The 26,535-nt window shown below is 59.4% G+C and overlaps 1 protein-coding gene across 11 annotated transcripts in view; it reads left to right on the top strand.

The window, feature by feature from the left end:
* Positions 1 to 26,535, top strand: part of SHANK2 (SH3 and multiple ankyrin repeat domains 2) — a 516,273-nt gene that overhangs the window by 325,282 nt on the left and 164,456 nt on the right. For all 11 annotated transcript variants that reach the window (XR_007156245.1, XM_047877830.1, XM_047877836.1 and 8 more), the window contains one exon: positions 25,516 to 25,598. Coding sequence is in view for 10 of the 11 variants with exons in the window: in XM_047877830.1 (XP_047733786.1) it covers positions 25,516 to 25,598 (83 nt within the window). In the remaining variant the exon portion in view is untranslated. The remainder of the gene's footprint in view (positions 1 to 25,515; positions 25,599 to 26,535) is intronic.

The raw sequence follows: 26,535 nt of genomic DNA, 5'->3' as shown, positions 1-26,535 counted from the left end.
GCCCGGCACAGTGCTCGATCCCACGAACTGTGAGATCATGACCTGAGCCGAAACCAAGAGTCAGATCCCCAATTGCCTGAGCCACCCAGGTGCCCCAAGGGACTTATTTGTCTTACAGCTGAGAGTTTGTACCTTTTGACCACCTTGACCTATGGCATCACTCATCCCCTGCTCCTGGAAACCACCAACTTCTGTATCTATGAGTTGTGCTTCACTTGTTCATTTGTTTTGCTTCATTCTACATATAGATGAAATCACGCAGTATTTGTCTTTCTCTGTCTGGCTTCTTTCACCTAACATAATGCCCTCAGAGTTTCTTCGTGTTGTAAATGGCAGGATCTCATTTCGTTTTATGGCTGAATAATATTCCGTGTACACCACTTCCTCTTTATCCACTCGTCTACCAACGGGAACCTAGGTAGTTTCCATATGTTGGCTGTTGTGTCTAATGCTGCATTGAACATGGGGTGCGGATATCTTTTTGACTTCGTGTTCCCGTTTATCTTTGGATAAATACCCAGAAGTGGCCTTGCAGGATCATATGGTACTTCTATTTTTAATTTCCTGAGGATCCTCCATACTGTTTTCCAGAGTGGCTGTACCTGTTTACTTTCCCACCAACAGCGTGCAAGGGTTCCAACTTCTTCATGTCCTTGCCAAGAAAAGTTATTTCTTGTCTTCTTGACAATAGTCATTCTAACGAGTTAGTTAGTTAGAATTATCTCCAGCTACATTATCTACTGTTAGATTAGTTAGATCGTTTCTTGTGTATATTTTGACAGTAGCCATTCATACTCATTCAGGTGTGAGGTGATCTCTTTGACTTGTTTTGCCTTGTTCTTCCGATGGTTACCTCCCTAACTCTGTGACTACCCCTGCATTTCTTAATTTAACAACATAAAGTATCATTAATTCTTTGCTGTAAAAGTCTTTTAGGTTCTATCTATAAGTTGGATTCGAAAGTTTAAAGCCAGTGGAAAGCATCACATTATCATGATACTATAAATGTTTACATCATTTCCAAGTCAAAGGCTAGGACTGCAGTTCCTTTTTATAGACACATTCGAAGAAAGGGCTTTCTAATACCAGAACCCACTGGATTCTTTTTTCTTTCACCCCATTAGTTGTTCAAACTATTGTCACAGTTTAGCTTAATATTAGGGTCATGGTTTTCACATGAAGTTCTTATTTTTTTCCTGGAGTTTCTGGTTGCCTTTTTTTTTCTTGTGGAAGAGGAATTAGTTCTTCAATATGCCACTAAAATGTCATCCTGTTTCTTCTGTATCACTAGAACCCATCTCATCCTTATCGGAGCTCTCTGCTCCCATTTGGACACCATTTCCCAGGTCCCAGTGCACGATTCTCATTCTGAGATTTCCCTTCATGGAGCTACTGGGTAAGTGAGGTGTTTCTTTAGCTTTGTTTTACCAGGACACATACTCAAGCAACAACCTCAGTAAAAGGTACCTGGAATGTCAACTCCCGTGTCTGAAAAGTCTCCGATGTGCCCAGTGCTATAGAATTCTAGGTTCAAAATAGTTTTCTTCTAAACAATTAAAGCATTGCTTTATTGACATCTTGCTTCCGCTCATTGCTGGCGAGAGGTGATGGTGCTATCTGATCCTCACTCCAGTGTAGGTGATCCTTTGTCTTTCTCTCCAAAGCCTTGGAAAAACTTCATTGTTTCTACTTTTCCTTGATATTCTGAAATGTCATGCTGATGGGTCTAAGTCTCTTCTTTATTCATTGTGCCCACTATCCTGGGGGTTCCTTCAGACTGAAGCAGCTTCGGCTTTAAGAATATGCTTTCGTTATTCCCTTGGAAATGCCCTCACTTCCTGTCCCAGTTCCCTCTTTCTGGATTTCCTATCAGCCCATTCTTTCTTATGTTTTCTGTCCCTTTGCCTTTTCACTCTGTATTCTGGGAGATTCTCTCAACTTTCACCCTGTCTCTGTAAGTTATTATTTTGACAATCACATTGTTATGTTCCAAGAGCCTTTCTTTTCAATGATGGGTAAGCTTCTAAAGATGAGGGAAGTCGTTTCCGGATATCTTTGGGAACAAGCAGGCAGCTGTGAATGGGCAGTTCTCTGCACAGAGGTGCTCTCGAGGCAGAGTCCACGCTGATTGCCTGTTCCTTCAGGTCAAACACCAAAAAGAGAGAAATCCAGAGTCATGTTCTTTGCCCCACTTACCCCAGGAGCCCAAAAAGAGACAGATGCAGGTTCTTGTTCAAACCTGTGGGACAATAGTAGGGTTCAAATTGAAACTTGAGGGGTCGGGGTGTTTTTGTTTCGTGGTGAGCATGCCCAGATGCCCGGGCGATGAGGCAGTGGTGAGAGGGGTCCTAGGAATGCCGGGGCCAGGCTGAGTGGAGACAGCGGAGGATGCTGACTGGTGGTTGTAGGGGTGGGGTGGGGGCGGAGGTAGGGTGCAGACACCCTACCCTGCTCCTGGTGGCATCTGAAAATCAAGAGCTGTGATTCAGCCTCCATCGTGGATCTTTGAGATTCAGATTTAATAGGCGGTTATGCAGACTCCTGGCACTCTGTATATGTCCTGGGTCCACTCTGGTTCTGAGCCTCTCAGGACACGGGGGGGGGGGGGGGGGGGGAGGCAAGCGAGGGCCTCTCCCGCTCCAGAACTCACTGATTAGACATTAAGTGTTCTCTGGCTTCACCACACCACTGTCCCCAGCGCTGTCATGATGTAAAGCGACCGACTTGGGGACTTCCGACCTTGCTAGAGTCCCCAGACTAGGGGACAGGGCATGTTCTTTTGGCTGGAGATAGGCTCAGACCCTCTAAAACCACAGGGGGGTCCACAAGTGGGAGGAGTCTCCTGGGGACCCAGGCTCAGAAGCCCCTGCATAGGGAGCCCTTGACCTCCCGCGTTGGGGCTCTTTACTGGAGCTGCTGAGCCTAGCCAGGGGAGGCATCCCAGGACCACCTGGCCCTGGGGCCGAAGCCGAAATTCTCAGAGAACACTCCCTCTCATTTCACCCTTTTTGGCGGGACTGGGCAGGAAGCCGTGGCACCTTTTCTCTGGACTGAGTGGCCCCTGTTGGGAGGCTGGGAGCAAAGTCCCTCCGCACAAGGGAGGCTCCTGGCTCAGAGCACCCTCGGGCCACATTTAGTACATTCCCAGGTGGCGAGTGGGTGTGTGGGTGGGGGGAGCGCAGGCGGATGGGTGGGGACGGTGGTGAAACAGCAGAGGAGGCGGAAGGAGGCTGGCATTCCGGGCACACCTCCAGGTTGGGACTGGCCGAGCCCCTGAGTAGCCCTCGGGCCTTCCTGGTTCTGCCCCCGGAGCTGAACACCGGCCTGCCGTCTCCCCAAATGCCCAAGCCACTCGGCACCAGAGGACAGGGTTTTCAGGGCTCCGTGAAGTCCTCCATGATGCCAGCTGCCAAAAGCAACCTCTGCCCCTGTGCCCCCCGCGCTGTGTCTGGCATCTGTTGTTCCCTGGTCGGTAGCCTTTGCCAGTGTCCACGTGTGAATACTCCCCCCAGGCTGATTTCAGGCTGCTAACATGAGCCACTGCAGAGCTGGACAGAGAAGACCCGAGCCAGCCCCAGCCCCCCAGCCCCCCAGCCCCCCAGGCCAAGATGTGTGTCTCCTTCTTGCCTTCTCCAGCCCCACAGCCCTGGCTCAGACTCCGAGTGGGGCCAGTCCTCACGTACTAGGTCTTAAGTGTACTAGTCTGAAGTCCTAGGGACCAGCTTTGAGCCTGATGAGGCTCAAGCCTGTGGGTTCAGATGCCAGGGTCCCAGTCCCAGTTCTGACACTAGCTCCCTGCACGGGCCTCAGTTTCCCCACCTGTAAAATGGCTATATCACCCCCCGCCCCCCAGGCTGGTCACAGAATTCTAAATATTCTGCTTGAAACCGCCATAACCACCAACCTCGGGTCACTTGTGAGTGAACGTGCTTTCTACAGAACCGCAGGCCCTGAAATTCAGGGTTCAGGCCCAAGCTGCCAGTGGGGTGCCATGCCAAGGGGGTCCCGTTCCAGGAGAAGAGGGCGAGGCCAGTTCAGAAGTGTTCCCAAGGCTGTGTCTGGCAGTCAGTAGGTTCTCAGGAGGTGCTCGTGCTGATTCCCCACCTCTGGCCAAAGACCTGGTCTTCCGAGCCCCCTCCTCTAGGAAGCAGGAATGCCTTTGGTGCCTGACTTGGGAGAAGCCAGAGGGACAAGCGAGCAGATCCTGGTTCAACTCCAGGTTACCTGGCCCAAGGGGGAGGCTGGGAGGTGGCTGTGTCTTTACACCTTGCACTGCTTGCCTCCCTGTGTCTGTCTTGTGCAAGATAGAATGGAGCTGACTCCAGCCTGGCATCTTCCCCGGCATCTTTCATGGGGCCTGGCAGGTGCTCAACCTTCAGAGATGCAGGGTTGAGGGAGTCCTGAGTGGGAGGACTGGATGGATGGATGGATGGATGGATGGATGGACGGATGGATAGATGGGTGGATAGATGTCGGACAGGTGGATGGATGGACAGATGGGTGGATAGATGAACTGATGGGTAGATGGGTGGATGGATGTTTGCTTGAATGAGTGGGCAGGTAGGTGAGTGCTTGGAGGGAGGGAGGGAAGGAGGAGGAAAGGCCAGCACTCTGGCCTCGTGTGGATCGTAGGCATTTCCAAAGCAGACACAGCCGGCATTAGATGCCAGCCACGGGCCCGTCCCGGTGGCCGGTCAGCCCCAAGGGCCATCAGCCCCGCTCACGCGTCCTCCTGGTTCCGTCTCCCCCACCCCTGCTGCCAGGGCCATGTTCGGGGGCTTCCTGCGTTCCTCCCTGGACTGGGCTCAGCCCTCTGACTCATCTCCTGGCCGCCAGCAGCTTTGTCCCCTCCGGGTCCACCCACCCGAGTGGCATTTCTGAAATATGGATTTCTCATGCTCCCAACCTACACCGGACACAGTGCAGTTCGGGCCTTTATGTGTGGGTACGAGCCCCCACTCACCCCCGCCTTCCGGTTGTGCTGTCGCTGTGGTCACACCCTGGTGCCCTTGTCCATGCTGGGTCTGTTTGCTGGCACGTTCCATCACCGCACTCACCCCTGCCCCGGCCCCTGTCCCGCACCGTCCTCCACGGCTGCCCAGAGCGCTTCCCGGGCCTGGGCTCTCCCGCTCGAGAGGTGGGCGAGCAGCCTCCTTGCCTTGACCTCAGGCTCCTCGTCTGCACAGGGGGCGCAGTGACAGCACATCTGTGATCGCTTGCCCACGAAGCACTGGTCGGGGCCCTGCGCATAGTAGGCCCGCAGGGGCGGCTTTCTTCTACCCGGCTCTCAGCCTCGGTTTCTACATCACAGGGGCCGATGCGGGCTGCGTCCAAGTCCTCTGTCCCCTGACCAGTCCTGTGGCTCCTGGGTGGCCTCTGCCTGAGCCCCTCCCCCAACACGGGGGCCAACACATTGAGCACCTACTACGTGCAAAGCACTGTCCAGGCGTTCTGGCTTCTGCACCTCACACTTCCTGGGAGGTGACTGTCATCTCCATCCACAGAGGGGGAAACTGAGGCCTGGGACCGTGCGTGCTCAGTAAGTCCTTCCACACACTGTTCCCGGCACCTGTCTTCATCCCAGTCCTTCGAGCCGGGGAGCGCTCGCGCCCCCCGCTTCACAGATGAGAAACTGTACGCAGAGGGGAGGGGTGGGGTCTGAACCCGGGCCGGGCCCTGTCGGTCCCGGTCTTCCTGGGATTCAAGGGACTTTCCTAATTTAGAGGCATATTACGACCATTTTTTATATATTATGTTCAGCGAGGGCCCGACCTTCCTGTGCCTCTTCGGGAATAATTCCACTGGGAAGTGCTTACCCCACAGGTGTGGGCTCTCCTCGTGGGGTGGTTAGAATGTTCTGGAACTGAGCAGAGGCGGAGCGCACTAAATGCCACTGAAGTGTTTGCTTGAAAATGGTTAATTTTAGGGGCACCTGGGTGGCGCAGTCGGTTAAGCGTCCGACTTCAGCCAGGTCACGATCTCGCGGTCCGTGAGTTCGAGCCCCGCGTCGGGCTCTGGGCTGATGGCTCAGAGCCTGGAGCCTGTTTCCGATTCTGTGTCTCCCTCTCTCTCTGCCCCTCCCCCGTTCATGCTCTGTCTCTCTCTGTCCCAAAAATAAATAAACGTTGAAAAAAAAAATTTTTTTTTAAAAAAGAAAATGGTTAATTTTATGTTATGTCAATTGCATGTCGATTTTTTTGAAAAAGCAAAGAACCCACCTTCCCCAAAGGTCTGTGGTGTAAGGAGGAGGCAGGCAGCTGGGCAGAGGGGGCCAGGGCTACGTGCAGCAGCACAGCAGGGAGGGCACGGCTGCCACTCCTGCCCGGACAGGAGGGAATGCCGGGCACCCGTCCCAGCCCCCAGGGGACACAGCCTGTCCGGGCTTCAGTGGGGTGTGGCTTGGGAGCACCGCCTTGGGAGCTGGTCACAGTAGCTCCAGACTCCGGGACGCCCTCCTGGGTGGCTGCCAGCTAGCATGCGGGGCTCTGTGCTCCTCGGGGCACGTGCCGATTGCAGACTCCGCTAGTCAAGGTCAAGGTGGAGGCTGGCACGGTGGCCGGGAGCCGGGCATGGCAGATGGTGCCATCACATCCCCGGTGCCTGGTGTGCAGTCGGCCCGTGGAGGAGGGGCGAGCAGGGGCTGGGGGACGAGCGACGGGGAGGAGCCGGGCTGGGCAGAGCTCTGTTCTGGAACGGGGCCCTGCAGGCAGGGGAAGTGAGCTCTGAAGGTTGGCGGAGGGCTTCCACAGCCAGGATCCCTCTGGGGGTCGGGAGCTTTTCCCGCCCCGCGTTTTAGAAGCGTGGCCTCTTTCTGCACATGAGTCACCCTTCTGCCAAGCACCTGGGTCCCTCGCGTGGGAAGGGGGGGGAGCCCCCTAACGGCACCGCCTCGGGCCATGGCCAGGATTGAGGTCAGGGGTCTGAGTTGTGTACTGAGGGAGGTTTGGGGTCTGTGGCCTCGTCTTTCCGAAACACCACAGGGACCCTAGGGGACGGTCCTTCCCGCTTCTGCCGGCTTCTGGGGCCCCAGGCGTCCCCGGGCTGTGGCTCCGTCCCTCTTGTCTTCTCTGCCTCCATGGTCACACGGCCACCCCTCTTCTGTTTACACGGTCTCCCTCTCTCTTGTAAGGACAGCCGGGACGGCATTTAGGGCCCACCTGGATCATCCGAGATAATCTCCCCGTCTCGGGACCTGTAACTTAATCACATCTGCAAAGACCTCCCCCCCCCGCCTTTTTGCCACTGACATTCATGGGTTCCGAGGTGTCTTTGGGGGACATTATCCAGCCGACATACACGTCAGTCTCTTAGAACAGAGATCCTGCACACCTCACTCACACACATTTTCTGAGGGCAAGTACCGTCCACACACCTCCCTCTTGGCACCTGTGTCCCCCCGTGCGGGGGTCTCTGCGGCCTCCTCCTGCCATCCCGGGACACCTCTTGGCGCCCTCGAGGGTGTCTTCCCATCACATGGGGCCCTGCAGCCACCGTTGCTCGGCCAAATCCTCTCGCCCATCTGCCCCTGGAGAGTTTACACTGACCCAGGGCTGTTGAGCTCTCACTTCCCGTTTGTGCCACACGGTAGAGCATCTGCCCCTCACGGGGGGCAATGCCTGCCACGTCCCGCATGTGCTCCCCGTACATTCCAGCCTAAGCGAGCCCAGAACCTGCGTTTATAAATCCGGGTGACGTCTGGCCGTCAGCACCTGCACCCTGCACCCTGCAGAGCCCTGTGCGTGCAAACCTCCAGAGGGGGTTTCTGTCCTAAAGCCAGGAGCCCGGACGCACAGACCGAGAAAGGGTGGGTTTTCTCAGATGGGCATGCGTCCCCCTCGTCCTGCCCCCACCCTGGGTCCCTGTGTTAGGGACCGCTTCTTACATCAAAGAGGACCACATAGGCGGGAAACGGAAAGATCCGGGAAGCCCCTTCACTGCTCCAAGTGAAGAACTCTCCCCGCAGAGAGGCGCGGGGGGACCGCGGTGGGAGCCCGAGAATCGTAGCCCAGCGGTGCCCAGACGGCGCCACGGGCAGGTCCCGCCCCAGTGAGATCGGGGCGGGTGTGCGGTTGAGCCCCTCGAGGCCCTCGCGGAGATGATTGCCCGGGGGTCGGAGTTTCCTGTTTGCCTAGTTTCTGCGCCTGGAACCTGCTAGACTCTAACCTTTGCAGGATGGGGCTCTCGCCGGCCCTTGTCCGGATTTGTCAGCACTGTGTGTGTGCTCTGGGTTGGCCTTACGCAGAGTTTTTCCTGAACCCTCCTCGACCGCGAACCTGAAACTCAGAGAAACGCCCCCGTGCCAAAGCCGTTTATTGGTGCTTTCCGGGGTCAAGTTTGCTGCGAGGGGAGGCCCCCGCGAGGAGGGGCCGGTGCCAGCTCCAGTGGAGGGAAAGACCAGAAGGCCCCCGAGCAGCCGATGGCACCACCCAGGTCCCTTGCCCCTCAGGGCACCTGCGCCCCCAGCGTGTCGGCAGGAAGTTGAGTGTGGGCTCCTCACTGACCAGGCTTCGCTCCTGCAAGGCCGGGAGAAGGCGTGAACGTTTCCGCCGCGGTGCCTGTCTGCTCGTTCTGCGGTACCCATGCCAACGGGCTCCTCCGCCCTGAGCGTCGCCACCGGGGCAGTGCCTGGGATGTGATGAGTCACCCCGTCATCAGCGAGGTTTGATGAAAACACCCCCAACCTGCGTTAGAAGCCTGGTCTGTCTTGCTGTGTCTCGGGGGACGGGGGGTGGGCTTGGGGGGTGTGGTGGCCACATACCCCCCCCCCCAAGAGACGCCTACATCTAATCCTGGGATGTGAACATGTCAGATGCCCAAGGGGATTTAAGCTCGCCCAGGGGACCCTGCAGGGAATCGGCTGACTCTAAGATTGGAAAACGATCCCGGCGTATCCGGTGGGCCCAATGTGATCTCAGGGGTCCTCGTTAGGATGAAGGAGGGTGGGAAGCAGAGGGAGAGGAGTCCTGATGAAGGACCAGAGATCAGAGTGATAGAGGAGGGGTCCCGGGGCCGCCTCCAGAAGCTGCAAAGGGCAAAGGCCACAGGTGCTCCCCGGAGCTGCCCCACAAGAGGCCGCTGACCTCCATGTGCTGTGGGAGCCAGCGGGCTCGTGGGGGGTTGCACAGACCGTTTGTGAGCATGCCACACACTGGACGGGCGGTGTACATCAGTGTCAGCCTTGAGTGTATGTATCGCCCCCGAGACAAGAGTGCCAGCCCAGTGCACAGATGGAGAAGCTGAGGCCGCAGGAGTTCCGTTCGCCTGCCCCTCCCACCGGCCTGCTGGGGGAGCCGGCCAGGCCACGCCACGTTGCTGCCCATCCCGGGAGCCTCTGAAGACCCGGAGGAACTCTCACGGCCGTGGTCCGTGGTCCTCTGTGGACAGGGCCCTTAGGGACGTGCGTCCGGCCCGGCACCTTCAGGGATTTGTACAGACGGAGCTCAGGGGCCTGGCGTTTGCCTCCAGCGCCCGGGATCCTGTCCGTGCTGCCTGTGCGGGTACAGAGCTGTGGTTCCGCCATGTAAGCCCTGCCGAGTGTCCGGGCTGCCCTGCAGATGGGCACACACTGGGCAGCTTAGACCACACGGTTCCGGAGGCCGCAAGTCCTAAGTCAAGGCGTCACTGGGCCGCACTCCTTCTGGAGGCTCTGGAAGAGGATCTTTCCCGCTTTGTGCAGCTTCTGGGGCCCCGATGTCCCGGGGCTGTGGCCGCTTCCCCTCCAGCCTCTGCCTCTGTCTTCTCCTCCCGCCTGTCTCTCCTCTTCTGTCTCTTACAAGGACAGCGGTCACTGGATTTAGGGTCCCCCACATCCAGGACGGTCTGTCCTCAGTCCTCACCTTAACTGCATCTGAGACACCCTACTCCCAGTAAGTCACATGCCGCGTTTGGGGTGAACGTGCATTTTGGGGGGACGCTGTCCGGCCACCGCACCCCCTACATGTGCACCTTCCCTCGGGCACCCGAGAGCCCAGATTCGCACCCGGGACCGAGCCGCCTGCCCCTTCGCCTGAGGGCCTCCAGCTAAGGCCTGAATCGCAGCGCTGCAGGGGGGGCCGTGCACCCGCCCCCGAGACAGGACACACACGCTGGGCCCCGTGGATGTGGAAACGGATCTCGTGTGTGCTGGTGGATGGGAGTCCAGGGCCTGAGGGAGGGGCACCTGTTCCGCTCTGCACAAGGTGCCGAGGATGCACGGTCAGCGGGACAGATGGCGCCGGCCGTCCTGAGGCTTCTGGTCCAGTGGCGGGGGGGCGGCTCCAGGACATGTAGGCAAATGAGCATGCGATTTCAGCCGGTCATTGATGCTGTGGGATGGAAAGAACAGGCTAACGGCAGGGGGCGGTGGCTGGAACAGGCAGGGAGGCATATCGGGGGCAGGGGTGGGGGTGGGAGTGAGGGGCAACATCCCATCCTGACTCCCTCTCTGCTCCAGGAGTAAGGCTCTGGTCCCACCTGTCTCCAGGCACAAGGGTCCGTTGTATGAGTTTGTGGAAACACAGGAGGTGGGGCTCAGATCTCCAAGCCCGCTGTGCGTGGGGCTGCCCCGGACAGTGCACGTTTCAAAGGAGGGTGCTGCGGGCCCGGGGAGGAGCCCCGGGTCCTCCCTCCGTGGGCCAAGGGCAGGCCCACCCTGTGCTCAGAGAGGACCTGGCCCCACGTGGGCAAGAGCAGGGCTCCGCAGTCAGGCTACCTCGACGGGATGCCCAGCTCTGCCCCACGTCGGCTGTGTGACCTTCAGCTAGTCCCTGAACCTCTCTGAGCCATAGCTTCCTCTGTAAAGGGGGGGAGAAAACAGTGCCTCCCTCCTAAGTTTGTTACGTGAGAGACAGGACGGCTGTGGGGGCTGTACACGGTGCCTGGCATGTTGTGAACACGGGACCGTTGTGGCCGTTGGTGCTGTTTGTGTGACCCACGTTCGCGTGGTCCAGTCCATGCCGTTCTTGTTAGTAATGGGGGGGGGGGGCGGTGGGAGGGAAGGAGGGAGGGAGGGTCTAGGGAGTATATTTCCGCAGGGACCTGTTTTGGTAAAGTCAGACGTCCTAAGGTGCTCTGATTTGAGGAGAGTCAGTGTTTTGGAGTTTGGGGCAGGCGGGGAGGAAGTAGAAAGCAGCAGTGAGGCAGGAGGGGAGGGAAAGAAGACAGATACGGACACAGCCCGGCCTTGTAGACAGGTGTCTGGAGCCAGCGGTTGGGCAGGGGTCTGTTCGGGGTGGACTGGAAACCAGCTCTCGCCAGATGCCATGGAAAGCGGCCCCGTGGCAGGGAGCAGACGGGGCGGGACATCCCGCACAGAACAGGGACGCACAGCCGGAGACACGTGTCTCCGCTCCAAGACGCTGTCTTCCTCAGGCAGAGGCTCGCGGGCAGAAGCGAGTGTGAGCGACAGCGGCGTATCGGGGACAGTTCGGGGCTCTTGCCTCCAGGAGCAGCTCGAGAGCGTGTGGGCGTCTCCGCAGCTCAGAGGAGCCTGACCCTGCGTGTGCCAGCCCCGGAGGCCGGAGGGCACGTGGGGCTGCATCAGAGCAAGGCCAAGCGTCCTGGGAGTCCCGGAGGAGAGGGAAGGCTCGGGGGCAGCTCCCCAGCTCAGCTAGACGGGCTCTACCGCAGACACCTTTCGTTTCCGTTGCTTTTCCCGAACGGAAGCCCCATCTGTTGACGAGCTTGGCCACGGAGGCTGCGGGGTGCAGGGGAAGGTGCAGAGTCCTGGGCCTGCCGTCAGCTTGGCCGGGGGCAGGCCTGGGCCCTCGGCTTTCCCTTCTGTCGGTCCAGGGGGCTGGTGCACACCAGGGTGAGGCCGCCATCCATCCAACAGCCGCCACCCGTTACCTCAGCTGAAGCTTTGGCATCTCCGGCCCACCGCACTTAGGGGTGGCTGGGGTGCTCGGGAGTCCTCGCCAAAGTTAACGGCACAGCGGTCTCGGCTAAGGTCAAGGAAACCCCCTGTATCGAGCTCCCGCTTTCCGAACTGCATCAGTTTGAGACGAGGGGCTATAATCAAAGCCTCCTCGGGAAAGGTCGTGTGGGGCCTCGGGTCTGTGTCACCAGGGCTCCTGAGTCCTCGCTGCTCATGAGCAGTCCTCGGAGAAGAAGGGGTCTGGATGGATCTTTCCCGGCCCAGATCAGGGCTTGAAGGCTGCTCGATTTATCGGAAAGTCTTAGCGTCCGGGTTCTGGGCATTTGCTCTAATCTTGTCACTTACGGTCAAGCTCTCCACCCTCCCTGCTCCAGCCTCCAGATGTCTGTGAGGAAGCTTCTGGTTGCAGATAACAGAAACCCACTCACAGTGGCTGAGACGTCAGCCGCAAGCCCGAAGGAGGGTGCCTCCAGGGTCACCTCTCCAAACCCCTTGGCCTTTCCTTGAGGGTTGCACGATGGTGGCCGCAGCTCCAAGTATCGTGTCCTCAGAGCACATCCCAAGCAAGGATTTAGGGGAAGGAAAGGCACTAGGAAACCCCCCTCTAAATCTTTCCTGCAAGTAAGATCTTTCCCAGAGGGCCCTGGACTCTCGCCCTCGGGTCTCACGGACCGGAACTGGGTCCTGTGACCCATCCATGACTGCAGGGGAGGCTGAGAAGGCACGGCTCGGACTTTCCCAGCTCCTGTGGCGGGAAGTGACTGGGGCAGTGCCGCGGGCTGGGCGCGTGACAGGGACGGGGCTCTCCCAGAAGTGGTGGCTGCTGAAGGGGCTTCGATGAGTGGATAGGAGTTTGGCACGTAGCCAGCAGGCGGATCGTGCTCCGGGTGGAATCACAGGTATGAGCACACGAGCAGCACCCCTCTCTGTGCCGAGGAGACCCTCTCCTTGGGCAGACGGCCCGTGAGCTGAAATGGGACCTGGAGAAACGTGGCACACACCCAAGTAAGCATGCTGCCTCAGTGGTAGGACATCCGCGCAGATGTTCCCGCACCAGTTTTTGGACGCGGGGCCCCCTTAGCTCTGCCTCCGCTCATAAGGAGAGGTGAGTTTCTTTGTGTTTCGGGAAGGATTCTCCGTACGATCTTTCCGAGTCTTTCTAGGGCATCTCATAGATGACCTCGTTTCTAAAAAGGGGTTTTTTTTTTTCCTTGGGTCTTTTCTGAAGCTCACATGATGTGTCAAACCAGGCACCTGTGTACCGTAGTGTAAGTATCGCTTGTGTAGGAGGGTTAACACTCTTCTTAACGTTTGTGTTACCGCGGTTACACGTGAGGTATCCCGAGGCGCTCACATACAGGTATGGTTCTGTCGATTCAAGCGTCTCCAGAACGTTGAGAACATGGCTTTAGAACCTATGGCCTAAGGACCAAAGCTGGCCCTCTGCCTCTTTGTGTAAGTAAAGTTTTATTGGAACAAGCCCCGCCCACTCATTTACATAGCGTCATGGCTGCCTTTGAGCCACAAGTAGCAGAGTGGGGAGCTGCCCCCCGGGACCACACCGTCTGCGAAGCTTGAAATACTTACTCTCCGGCCCTTTACAGGAAGAGTTTGATAACGCCTGATGTAGGATGTTTGCAGAGCCCCTTTCAAAGGACTTGTCCAGGTGTTCTGCATGAAAACGTACCTACTTCACACTTGGAGCAACTTTTAGAGCTGCCCCTGTGGCGAAGGCAACCTCATAGAAGCATTAGTACTCGGAACAGAAACAAGATACTCCGTGGGAAGAGGCTAGTGGTCTAGGACAGTAGCGATGGCCGGACCCTACCCTCCAGCTGGGGCCTGGCCTGGGTTTCTCATGACCTCTCACCTTAGAGGTCAGTGCCATCCGGTTGGCCAGGTGGGCCCTGTGGGGTCTCTGGGTGAGCCCCCAAGCCCCTCACCCAACCCACATTCAGCTCCCTCTCCAAAACCAGGGTCACCGGGTGATGCTCGCGTTTGGTCCGGTTCCCACGAAAGGACACGGATTCCGGTGTTCATAGCTGTGGACCACGTCCACTGCTCCCCAGAGGGACTTGGGAACTGGTCTGCCCCAAAGCCCACGCACTGCGATCCTTCTGGGCGAGTTTCGAGACCGACAGATGGGGCAGGCCTGGACTCTCGCTTTAATCGCTGCAGGAAGAAAAGTCACCAACAGCCCCTTCCTGCATTCCTAGCAAAATGTCAGGCCGTTGTACCGTTCCGCTGATTCTTTGGTCTTTTTAAAGAATATGCGGTTCAGGGTCAAAGGCAAAGGTTTACCCGCTGGACCTCCTCTGTGCCCTCCTGAGGGTAGTGATGGGAGAGGGGAACCAGCACCTCCTGGTTGGCCCAGGTGCAGCCTGGTTTTAAAAACCAGAAGCGCCCCGTGTCCCTGGCAGACCAGAGCGCTGGGTCACCCCATCTGCATCACGACTGTATGTGGGAGTCCCGGTTTAGGCTTCATTCTGAATCAGTAAGCATCAATTAAGTACTTATTGGAATATTCTGATTTTCCACTTCACAGACACAAAGACCCAAGCCCAGGGTGGCTGAGGGTGCTGTCCAAGGTCCCACGGCCAGCTCTTGCTGAAGCCCAGACTAGGAAGTGGCCCTGCTCCAGCTAAGAGGTCCAGGCAGGACCAGGCCCTGCTCTGGCGGCATTCACATGCTAGTGGGAGAGTCAGACAGTAAATAAATGAGCAGACAAATTATAATTTCAAATACAGTGAGTGATAAGAGGAAAATACAGCCGAGGGAAAGGCTGAAAATCAGGATGCGGAGGGCATCTCCACGCAGTGGGAAGGGCCGCCCTGCAGAGGTGAGCTCAGGGACCTGAACAATGGCTGCAGTCTGGCTCATGCAGACCCAGAGCAGCATCCCAGGGAGAGCCCAGAGCAGCATCCCAGGGAGAGCCCAGGCAGTACAAGCACACTGTGGCAGATGAGGTCGGCCTGCTGGAGGAAGAGAAGACCCAGCATGGCTGGAACAGGGAGAATTAGGAAATGGGGCATGGGTCGGATCAGGAAAGGTCTTAGCCATGGTGGGGAATTTGGGTTTTCATCCCCCACTCTGATGGGAAGCCGTTGCAGCATTTTGAGTGGCGGACGTGATCTGATTTAACATTTTTATCATAAAAGAGTGAATTCGGGAGAGACTCAGCAGCAAGCTTTTGTGGTCCTCAGCTGAAAAGCGATGGGGTCTCAGAAAAGGGGGAGGTCGTGGACAGGTGTGCAGATGCCAGCTCTGTCTCGGCGCTCCCGCTGATGGCACTTGCAGGCAGGTTGGGGAGAAAACAGAGCGTGTCAGGAGGACGCCGTGCGCTGGGGCTGGCACCTCAGTGCCCCACATCCCCTTGGCATGAGCATCAGCTCTTTTGTCCTCCGTTCCTGGAGCCGAGATCGCCCTTTCCCAGGGCGCTGTGGGGGCCCCTCCGCAAGGCTGAGCTCCCTGCTCCACCAGGGAAGGCAGGGCTGCAGCGCGCATGCGGGCACCCCCGGGGCCCCCGCTTGGAAAGCAGAGTGGGGTGTTGGGGGCGTCCCTCCCTCGTGGGCCTCCTGCCCTCCTCCTGTGTGCTTACGGCTCCGCTGTTGCGACTCGTCTGCATGTGAGACCGCACAGACACGTCCTCCTGGTTTTGTGACCCGCGGGCGTGTCCTACGGGACATAGACGCGTGTTCAGGATGTACCGTCGCAAGGAAGGAAGCCCGGGGGCACCTGCCCGCGCCCTTGTGATGCTCCGAGGCTGCGGCGCGCATCTGCGTTTCGTAGGGGCGGAGGTTTGGTGACGCTGGGGTCCCCAGCCGGGCCTTTCGGGGACCGAGGCGGCCGCTTTCCCTTCCAGACCGTACTTCCTTTCCTCCCCGTGGGGAGTGATGACCGCCTCCCGGCGCGTTGAACGCATCTCGGCCGTGTCTTTCTCTTCTCCCCCAGCCGCTCTTGGCAGGTAACACGCCCGGTGGCGCTTAGGAAATGCTTTGGGGTGATTTATTACAAAGTAACGAGACGATTTAATTTGAAGCAACTTCTTTGCACATTATTGCTTCTATTAGGAAAACTTACGTTGCTTATCGTGTTAGCGCCGAGGAGGAACACCAGGCAGGGCGCGTTCATAATTGCCGATCTGAGAAACGGTTCCTCCTCTGAGAGCGCGTCTCTGCTGAGTGGGCGTGCGGGCTCCATGGGGACAGAGCCCGTGTCCTCACGGGCGCAACGTGAAATGACGCTGCCTCCCTGCCCGTGGGGCGAGAGGGGCGCTCCGGCGCCGGGAGCCGCGTCATTTGTGAATGGAAAGCCCACATTCATAACTTCCTGCAGGTGACGCAAGACCAGCCTGGTGCAGCCTGCCTCTCAGAACACCAAGAAGGCCCAAACGCGGGGCTCCGTTTCCCCCCGGGAATTACGGCAGCCTCCTGCTTGTGTGGGGCGGGGGGGCCAGAGGGCAACACCCAGTCCCAGCGGACCGGGAAGCAGGAAGCAGGAAGCAGGGTGCAGGATGCTGGGAGCGGCCGTGTGTGTGGACAAGGGCTGAGAGGCGCCAGCTCAGTGGCAAGTGACAGATGACTCGGGGAACCGCCCCCCCCCCCCGCCCCCCGCTTGCTCGCAGTTGCCAGGCCTTCCCAAGGATGAGGCCCGGCCTTGCCCCTGCCCGCCCGCAGAGCGGCCCTCTGTGCCTCCCTACAGCCAGCACCGCCACAGAGTTCTGGGCCGCCTGCCCACGCCTGGCATCTCTGCCCAGCTGGGACACCTGTTGAGGCCACCGGCGCCCCGCTCAGAGGAGCTGACAGGCTCTCTGTCTCGCCTCATCTTTCCTGACTGGCAGAGCCCGGGAATTTCTAGGACAGCCACTGTCATTCCTGGTCCCTGGAGGTCCCTCTTTCTAATAGTGTCCCAGTTCCCGCCTGCATCAGGCTGTCACCAAAACGCGTTCAGGCTCCCGCCCTGCTGCTCTGGAGAGGGCGGGGCCCCACATCCACTCCTTGGATAAATGCACCAGCCTCCCTTACAGGAGTCCTCCCGGGTCCCCCCAGGCACCGCCGCCCCAGCGGCCCCAGCCCAGACCCGCCACCCGTACGCGCGGCCCGTGCTCCGTGGACCTCGCCAGGGAGGAGCTCTGAAATGACGTGGGGATCCTGCCTTTGAACCCACGTGCCTGCGAGCAGTGCCACGCAGTAATTCCCCCGGGGCTTCTGCAGCTCCTTGGCCGCAAACCCCAAAATTCTCTCAAAGTGAGAAAACCCGACTTGCGTGTGGTGTTTGCACGAAATGGTGTGTTTGTGGATATGAAGTTTAACCAGAAATGAGGTTGACCCCACGTTGGATTTCAGAGACACCCGACGAAGCGTGGACCGACTTGCATGTGGCTGTTTGCTTGCTAGATTACACGGCACATGGATTCAGTGCTAGGTCACAAGCGTGTCGGTGGGACCCCACAAAGCTCTGAGGCCACCGGGGGCTGGGTTGAGGGGCCTGATTGCTGAAATGTCCCTGCTGCCCCCCACCCCGCATCACTGCACCCCACCTTCCGCAACCCCAAAGGGGGTCAACCCAGCTGACTCAGGGCACCTCCCCGTGTCTGTGTGCGCCCGCCCCCGCCGACTCTGGGCACGGCTTCCTCCCCGTGTGGGCGCCTCGTCCAACATCCGGGTCCTCCACGGGCCCAGGCGTCTTTATGACTCGCTCGCCACTTCAGCTTCATACTGGTGGCTCGGGACAGTTGTCACCAGCGGCAGCAGACGTTGGTGCGTGACTTGTTTCCACGGAAACATGGTTGCTGGACAAAGTTCCCACCACGTGCGCAAGTCACCCGTGGGTCATTCCAGCGAGATTCAGGCCTGGCCACAGAGGGTTAGTGCAAGAAGGTGGAATCGCTGTGCTCTGTGGTCTTCTGTGGTCCCCTTCTTGGGAAGAGCAGGGGCTGTCCTGCGCCCAGCTGAGGCTGTTTTACTGCCTGTCACCACCCAGCTGTGTCCCCTGGCCACCCACGGCCCTGTGTGACCGGCCCCTCCTGCCTTGGTGTGCCTCAGAACCTTTATCTTGTGGTTCCACCGCCTTCTGGAATGTTGTCCCCCCCTCCCCCCTCTGGCCTCCTGACCCATTCACTCACGCTCAGGCATCGCCCCCCCCCCCCCGCAGGAAGCCCCCCCGGCCACCTTCTGGTTGTCATTACACTGTATCCTGCATGCTACTGTGACTTTGGATACCTGTCTTCCTGCTCACCTGGGATAAGAGTATCCCGAGGTGTCCGTCCCAAATGACCGTGGGCTAGGGGCTTCAAGCAACGGAAATGTCCTCTCCCCAACTCTGGAGGCCGGAAGTCCGAGCCCAAGGTCTCTGCAGGGCTGTGTCCCTCCAAGGGCTCGGGGGGAGGATCCGCCCCCGCCCCTCCCGGCTTCTAGTGTCCACCATCCATCCTTGGCACCCTTGGGCTGTGGCCGCGTCCCCTCCCGTCTCTGCCCCTGTCTGGCGGGCTTCACCTGGCTTCTGGCCCCAGGTGCCTCTAAGCCCCAAATCTCCCTCTATTTCCTTTATGAGGACCAGCCGTTGGTTTTAGGGCCCTCCCTCACCCAGACTGATCTCTTCTTGAGATCTTCCGACGCATCTTGCAAAGACCCTGTTTCCAAATAGGGGCGCCTGCCCGGGTCCCCAGAGTTAGGACTTGAGCGTATTTTCCGAGGGGCTGCCACTCAACCTGCGCCACCTGACACTCCGCAAGGGCCACACGGGGCTTGTCTGTCCTCTGCAAAGGGGCAAGTATCCAGCCCACCCCTGGGACTTACCGGGTGTTCAGCGAGTTCGGGCTGCATTGACCAACTAATGCACGCAGCTGAGCCTCTGGTCCCCGCTGCTTCTGAGCTCCAGCCCTACCCCAAAACCCGGCCCCAGAGGAGCAGGGAGGAAGTGTAGCTATCTGACGTGAGGTCTGTCCTAGCCCAGACCCTGAGAGCTGTGGGTGAAGCCATCTGGTCTACCCCAAGCGTCCTCGTGTTTGAAATCACCCGCCCCGATCCTTCCCGTGAGGGACAGGGCAGACAGAGCTGCCCCAGGGCCCCGCGTGGTCGCGCGTGTTGGCCACCCCAGGCCTGGCGCCCTGTGGCTCTACGTTTACACCCCTGCAGGATCGGGCACCACTGCCAAGGGACCTCGTGCAGGACTGACAAACCCAAATGCCAACGGTCATCGCTGGCACCTGCTACCTCCCAGAGCAAGTAAAGTGTGCTCTTCCCTGTAAGCCCACTGTGGGGCCCGCTGGGAGAATGTGGACCTCGGGCCACGGTTACAAGCCTCCTGAAGCCTGTGCACCTGCGGTCTTGCGAGGCAGAGATCAGGAGGGGCGTGGGGACCCTGGGGCCCACTGTGTGGCCGGCCCTGATTTCCCATGATCCCCTTGTCTCACTCCAAGTATATTCGGTGAACCCTTTACTGTGCTGTGTGGTGGGACTGTTGGGTGAATGAGAACATGGAAACCTTTAGTGGTCTCTACCGTAGGGCTCCCCGGAGAGTTTCAACATGGCGTTGTCTCCCGATGCCGACGTGGTTCGATATGGATACCTCTTACGTTCTCCAAGGCGGCCAATGGCCTGTATTCCATCTTTATATGAACTAGAAAAAGTTGCCTGCCCCTTCCTCAAGGCACTTTATGGGCATCTGAGCCCAAATAGCCATAGTAAATATACGGTTCTAGGATGGCCGTCACGTAAATAGTATCCTGTATAGTTGCACTATGCACTACCTACACAACTGTACTTGGTGGGGCTAGGTGTCTTCCGCAGCCCCTGCTGCAGGAAACTGGCAAAGAACGGTACATTTTGGGTTCATCGAAGTGCCTTCCCACACTGTTCAGAAAACACATTTGAAGACAGCGCAGCTAGATTATGTTGGTTTGTTTAGTCAATCAACACAGGTAGACTCTCACCAAGAACAGACGTTGTGGCGCTTAGGGAGATTCCGAGAGGAACCAAGCAGGGACGTGTGCTCCCAGGGAGCCCACAGTTGATGGGTCAGCGGGTGAGAAGGACCCTATCAGAAGCTTGGGCCAGAGGAGAGAATGTGTGACGTAGCCCCTCACTGGGAGGGTGTGGGATGGCTTCCGCCCGGTTCAGGGAGGGCTGTGTTCACCAGGGCTGGGGAGGGTGTGGCAGACAACAAAGCAGGGAGGCGTGACGGGGGCCCACGTGCGAGGACTTGGGTAAAATGCAAGTTTTAGGTTCAGGGAGTGAAAATGTGCAGGAAGGCTGGGCAGTGACTACGGTCCCAGGCAGGGGCAGGTGCAAAGCAGGGGAGTGGTGTGACCGCTGGGGCTGGGCTGCTGGTTTCGCCAGACCCCGTCACCAGGGACCAGGTGGTGTCGGCCTCCGGGCGCGCACCAAGGTCTGCAGCGAGGAGCCCGCGTGGGCGCCAAGGCGGTGTCCCCGTGAAGCCGGCTCCCAGTGCGTTTGGGATGCACCTGGAGAGCAGGGGTGCTGGCGTGCGGCAGGGGTGGCCAGGGGAGGCTGGGCGGCCTCTGGTTTCTGGGCCTCCGCGTCTCCATGCCGCGGCTTCCGGATATGGCCACGGCGGTCGTCCCCTGACGGTTTTCAGATCCATAAATCAGCAGAAAGAGCCCTCCGAGAGCGTCTCATCTCCAGGAAGGTTCCTCCCTATGTCCTGGGGGTGGGATTGCCCCGTCCGATTCGTGGGGGGCAGAGGGGGTGCTGCATGGCTGTGCCGTCCGGACGAAACTAGACGTGAGCTTCCTTTCGAGGGAACAACTCCTTCATTTGCAGCTCCCGGGGCGTTTCATGGTTTGCTACAAAGACTCCATACCTCTAATGGCCTGCCTGGGTCTCGCCTGCCGGGGCCCGGCCGGCTGCAAGCAGTCGGCTGACCTCCTACCCTCTGGGCACAACCCGGGACCCAGGGATCGCCCTGGATGGAGGCTCCTTCCCCCGAGACCCTTCACCACCAGCACCGACACCGAGCTCGACCCCCGCCTTGTGCTCACACCCGATCTGCTGTCTCCCACAGACGCAGCAGGGTGCATGGCCCTTTGCCGGGTGCTGTGGGCATCTGGAGCGATGCCGCCCAGGACCCACGTCTCCTGGGGGATTCGGCAAGAGAGGACAGTTTCCCTGTCCTGGGGCCTTGTCTCACCCGCTGCTCCAAGTGCCTACAAGTCGGGTATATTGCTGCCACTTTGCAGGCGGGGAAACTGAGGCTCTGAGTAGCTAAGCTGGTAAAGGCCCATCTGGGACTCAGTACAAGTAAGACAGGGTCATGATGGGCAGGGGCCGGGGGCTATTTAGATCCTGAAGCGAAGCAGGAAAGAAGTGACGGGCAGTCCTTCTCCGTATCAGAGACGAAGGAGTTTGGAGCTTGCTCAGGACGTACGTAGCTACAGGTCTGGGGACAAGACGGGGATGTGTGAGGCAGAAAGTTCTTCAGTGGTGAGGGATCATTGAGAGGGCTCAGAGGGGCTCTGTCATTAGCCCGGGAGGGGTCCCTGCAGGGGAAGAAGCGGTTGGCCCCTGCAAACAGTGACCCTACTCGGGACGGTTGCCGTTATTAACACGTGCTGCGTGCCTGGGCTGCGCTGGGATGTTGCATTAACTCCCCCTTGGCCCACGTGGAGTGTATTGTGCTTAATCCCATTTCTCAGAGCAGGACACTGAGGCTGCGAAGGTCAGAGTGACCTTGGGTCAGAGCACAGCTGGGATTTGAGCTGAGCTCCCTGTGATGCCAGCACTGCCCCTCAACCACCGTGGCAGAACACCCCCATGTGGTCGGTGGGGGTAGCCGAGGCCAGGCCGCACTGCCCCTGAGAAGCTCCCCAGCGTGGGGGTCAGGTGGGAGGACATGTACTGTCGTCCATGAGGTGCACAAAGCCAGAGGCAGGTTTGGGTAGCATCGGCTCCTGCGGGCAGAGGTGGCCCACAGTGGGACCACCGCCTGGAGTGCGAGACAGATGCACCTTGGAGCGGGGCAGAGGTGGGTGTTGGGGGCCGCTTGTGTCCCAGGGGAGATCAGGGCTCGGGACCTGCAGGGCAGACACTGTATTTCTGGAGCTCCAGGGCGCCGCTTGCCTGCAGCTACTCATGTAGGGCGAAGGCGGTGGCTCCAGCCGGGGGCCCTTGTGAGCCTCTCCCTGGAGAAGAGGGATTCAGGACTTGCACCTGCCTGGCACCCGAAGGAGCCACCGGGCCAGCGCCCCCCACCCCCTTAAAGGAGTTGAGCGGGAAGAGGTGGGTGGGTCCACAGCTGTGTTCTGCTTGGGGGAGGCTGGAGACAGGAAGGTGGCTGGGCCTGGCAGAGGGTCCGCACGTCTCCGCCTGCCCCCAGCTCCTCCTGCCTCGACCCCTGAGGCTCCCCGGGGTCCTGGCCGACCGCCAGCCTGCTGCCGTTTCTGATGGCAGTTAAAGGGATGGCTCCCTGGGGCTCCCCTGTTCCACCGCACCGCCGTGGGGACTGCCCTTTCTGACCTCACGGTTACCCTGGGAGGCCCAGGGCTTGTTCTCGCCGCCTTATGACGTGAGGGGAAGGTTTAGAGGTTTAGAGAACTCCGCCCCCTACTAAGGGCCAGGCTGGCCGTGTGGCCCTGCCCATGGGCTCTCAGGGCCCTGGACTCCTGGCCCTGCTTCTGCCCTTTGCGATGGGCTTCAGTGGGCTGAGCCAGGGAGCTCATGGTCACGGCCAAGCTCCCAGAGCAGGGGCTCTCTGTCCCTGGCACAGGAGACAGAGCAGGAACACAGGGACACAGCCCCTCCTCGAGTTGTTAGACCACCCCAGGCCGGTCATCCTGGATTGCATGGTGTCTCAGCTGTGAGAGTATGTGTCCCTGCTGTGCCAGCCCTTTCTTGGAACTCAGGGTCACCCTGGCAAGTTCCACTGCGTGCTTGTCCCGTGCAAGGGCAGGAGTGCGGGTGTGGGTCAGGACATGAGTGCATTCTCCGGCTGTGTCCCCAACCTCTCTGTGCATTCTCCGGCTGTGTCCTCAACCACTCTGTGCATTCTCCGGCTGTGTCCCCCAACCTCTCTTTGCATTCTTCAGCTGTGTCCCCAACCTCCCTGTGCATTCTCCGGCTGTGTCCCCAACCTCTCTGTGCCTTCTCCAGCTGTGTCCCCCAGCCTCTCTGTGCATTCTCCGGCTGTGTCCCCAACCTCTCTGTGCATTCTCCGGCTGTGTCCTCAACCTCTCTGTGCATTCTCCAGCTGTGTCCCCCAGCCTCTCTGTGCATTCTCCGGCTGTGTCCCCAACCTCTCTGTGCATTCTCCGGCTGTGTCCCCAACCTCTCTGTGCATTCTCCGGCTGTGTCCTCAACCTCTCTGTGCATTCTCCAGCTGTGTCCCCCAGCCTCTCTGTGCATTCTCCGGCTGTGTCCCCAACCTCTCTGTGTATTCTCCGGCTGTGTCCCCAACCTCTCTGTGCATTCTCCGGCTGTGTCCCCCAGCCTCTCTGTGCATTCTCCGGCTGTGTCCCCAACCTCTCTGTGCATTCTCCGGCTGTGTCCCCAACCTCTCTGTGCGTGCTCCGGCTGTGTCCCCCAACCTCTCTGTGCATGCTCCGGCTGTGTCCCCAACCTCTCTGTGCATTCTCCGGCTGTGTCCCCAACCTCTCTGTGCATTCTCCGGCTGTGTCCCCAACCTCTCTGTGCATTCTCCGGCTGTGTCCCCAACCTCTCTGTGCGTGCTCCGGCTGTGTCCCCAACCTCTCTGTGCATTCTCCAGCTGTGTCCTCAACCTCTCTGTGCATTCTCCAGCTGTGTCCCCCAGCCTCTCTGTGCATTCTCCGGCTGTGTCCCCCAGCCTCTCTGTGCATTCTCCGGCTGTGTCCCCAACCTCTCTGTGCATTCTCCGGCTGTGTCCCCAACCTCTCTGTGCGTGCTCCGGCTGTGTCCCCCAACCTCTCTGTGCATGCTCCGGCTGTGTCCCCAACCTCTCTGTGCATTCTCCGGCTGTGTCCCCAACCTCTCTGTGCATTCTCCGGCTGTGTCCCCAACCTCTCTGTGCATTCTCCGGCTGTGTCCCCAACCTCTCTGTGCGTGCTCCGGCTGTGTCCCCAACCTCTCTGTGCATTCTCCAGCTGTGTCCCCCAACCTCTCTGTGCATTCTCCAGCTGTGTCTCCCAACCTCTCTGTGCATTCTCCGGCTGTGTCTCCCAACCTCTCTGTGCATGCTCCGGCTGTGTCCCCAACCTCTCTGGAATGCCTCTTCCTCATCCGGATGACGGGAAGCTCTTGGCAGCCCATCACTTGGTCCAAGCACCCCTGTCCCTTCTCCTCCCCGGGGCCACCCGGTCTGGGTTGGCTGTGCTGCTCCCAGATGGCTGCATGCTGGGGCCGCGTGCTTCCTGCAGGCTGTGAATCTACTGCTGGACAAAGCTGACCTTCAGTTGTCTGTGACTTCAAGCCTGTCAGCACACTGTTCCCAGTGCTTGCTGTCTGCGTCCCCCGGCCGCCCCCCTCCGAGACAGGGGCCAGCCGAATGCTTCAGGACCTCTGGCGCAGAGCCCTCCTGTGGCCGGCCCCTTAGGACCCTGGAGAAGGCCTCTCCACATTGCCTCCCGCCCCTCCTCCTTCCCTCCGCAGTGGCCTGGCCCTCCAGCTGCCGTCTTCCGGGGCAGCAGAGGGTCCCAGGGGCCATGCCGCCCCGGGGAGGCGGGGAGGGCCCCCGTTCAGCCCGGGCTGCGTGGCCTGCCAGGAAGTCCGCTTCCGCCCTGCGCCCCCGGGTGCCTCCAGGGCTGGACAGTCATGTGGCAGGGCGCCCTTACTGTAAACGATGGGAGCCTCGGGCAGCTGAAGCAAAGTCGAAGCTTCTGGGTTTCTTTCCTTTAAAAAAAAAAAAAAAGGCTGTGCCAAGAGGCGGGTGGTGTGGCTTTAGGTTGTCTCTCAGAGGGGGGAGCCCACGAGCCCCCCTCGCCCCGTCCCCACGACTCATCACCCCCTGACGGAGGCCTTGCCGTAAGTGGCCTTGGTGTCGCTCGAGCGTCCTGCCTCCGGCCCCCACCCATCGGCAGCGCCCGGGCCGCCCCCTCCGCCAGCCTGCGCTTTCTCTGTGCGGGATGACTCCCGGCAGCCTTGCGGGCTCCTTGGTGATCGCGGGGACACCACATTCATTCGGACCGAGAGGGAGGGGCCGCTGCGTCTGGACGCCGGCTCGTGCGGGGAGCAAATAGAATTTGATTTTCAAACACCCCTTGAAGAAGAAGAGCTGCTTCCTCATTTGTCCGCCGGCTGATCCCAGCTGCACCCCGCCCCCCCGCCCCCCGAAGATGCGCCGGCCTGCGCGCCCCAGCCCAGCTGCCCCCGGTGCCTTCCGGCCACTTACTTTCTTTGCCTTTCGGCGCCGGGAGCCAGCCCGCGCTGCCGTGGCTCGGCGGCCTCCCCACCATGCCTGACTCCTTCCTCCCGCTCGCCCGGGCTCGGTGCTGCCTCTGCCCGCCCCCCCTCCGAGCCCCATTGTGCCGAGCCCGCCTATCCCGTTAGCCGGCCCCCCAGCTGCCCCCGCTCCTCCTGCGCTCTGTGCTGCTTACTCTCCTCCGTGCTGCCTGGATCCGGCGAGCTGGGTGATTAATTGGCTATGATGATGAGCGGCCCCGGCTCAGGATCAGCCACGGTGATGATGACGGGTTACAATAATGGTCGCTATCCCCGGAATTCTCTCTACAGTGACTGCATTATCGAGGAGAAGACAGTGGTCCTGCAGAAAAAAGACAATGAGGGCTTTGGATTTGTGCTGCGAGGGGCGAAAGGTAAGTGTGGCTGTCTCCAGCCCGGGTACATTCACATGTCGTGTGAGTGTGTGTGTGTGTGTGTGCACGCCCGTATGAAAATGCTGCCCAGCTCGGAAAGAAGCCTTTTTTCCTGGGGGCACTTGGTTGCTAGACAACCGTGTTCTTTAACATTCTGCCTCACTCAGAAAACACCGGGGCTTGCTTTAGGAATATTTTCCATTTTCTGTGCACAATATTGCTCTGAACAGGCTCTCGCTCGCTCGCTCTCCCTCCCCCCACCCTTTCTCTTTTTAATAAGGAATCAGGGGTTCAAGCTACATTTTATGGTGTAGTTCAGCCCGGCTGTGGCTGGATGTGGAGCTCCTGTTCTCAGATGTCCACAATTACCCGGTGCTGAGTTTGGGGTGTCTAGAAACTGCCCCATTCTGGGAGTGGGCTTCAGTTCCAAGTGTAGCAGGCATCCGTGTGCCCGCCTCTAAGGTGACTTTGCAAAGGAAACGTGGCAAGATGGTCCCCTCTGCCGCGGACTGAGCCAGCAGCATCCGCATCACGTGGCCTGTGGTGGGGGGTTCCGGGGCGACATTCCACGGCAGCGCGCCCACCACCAGCCCTGAACCTGGGGGCTTCCCTTTAAAAAGAAAACAAAATGGCATCACCTCCCCGTGAGGGGAGGCAGCTGCCCACCGCGCGTGTGGGGTGAGAAGCCATGTGGAAGTTTCATCTCGGAGCCTCCGTGCCGTGCTGGGGTCCTGCACCTGTGCTGGGAAAGGCCTCCTTCCCCGGGAGCACCCCCACCTGCCCCAAGCTCGGGCTGCCTGGGAGCGATCTGTCCAGAGAGAGGAAGAAGAGACCCATCTGTCCCCGTGTGTGCGTGCCCACGGCTGAGTGATGTTCCGTCCCCTCCCCCTGCCGGGGTCATCTTCCTCTTGCCACCCACCCACCCCGGCCACTCGTA

Source organism: Prionailurus viverrinus, chromosome D1 (genome assembly GCF_022837055.1).
Source record: "Prionailurus viverrinus isolate Anna chromosome D1, UM_Priviv_1.0, whole genome shotgun sequence".
Lineage (NCBI taxonomy): Eukaryota > Metazoa > Chordata > Mammalia > Carnivora > Felidae > Prionailurus > Prionailurus viverrinus.
This window is presented reverse-complemented; position numbering and strand designations above follow the sequence as displayed.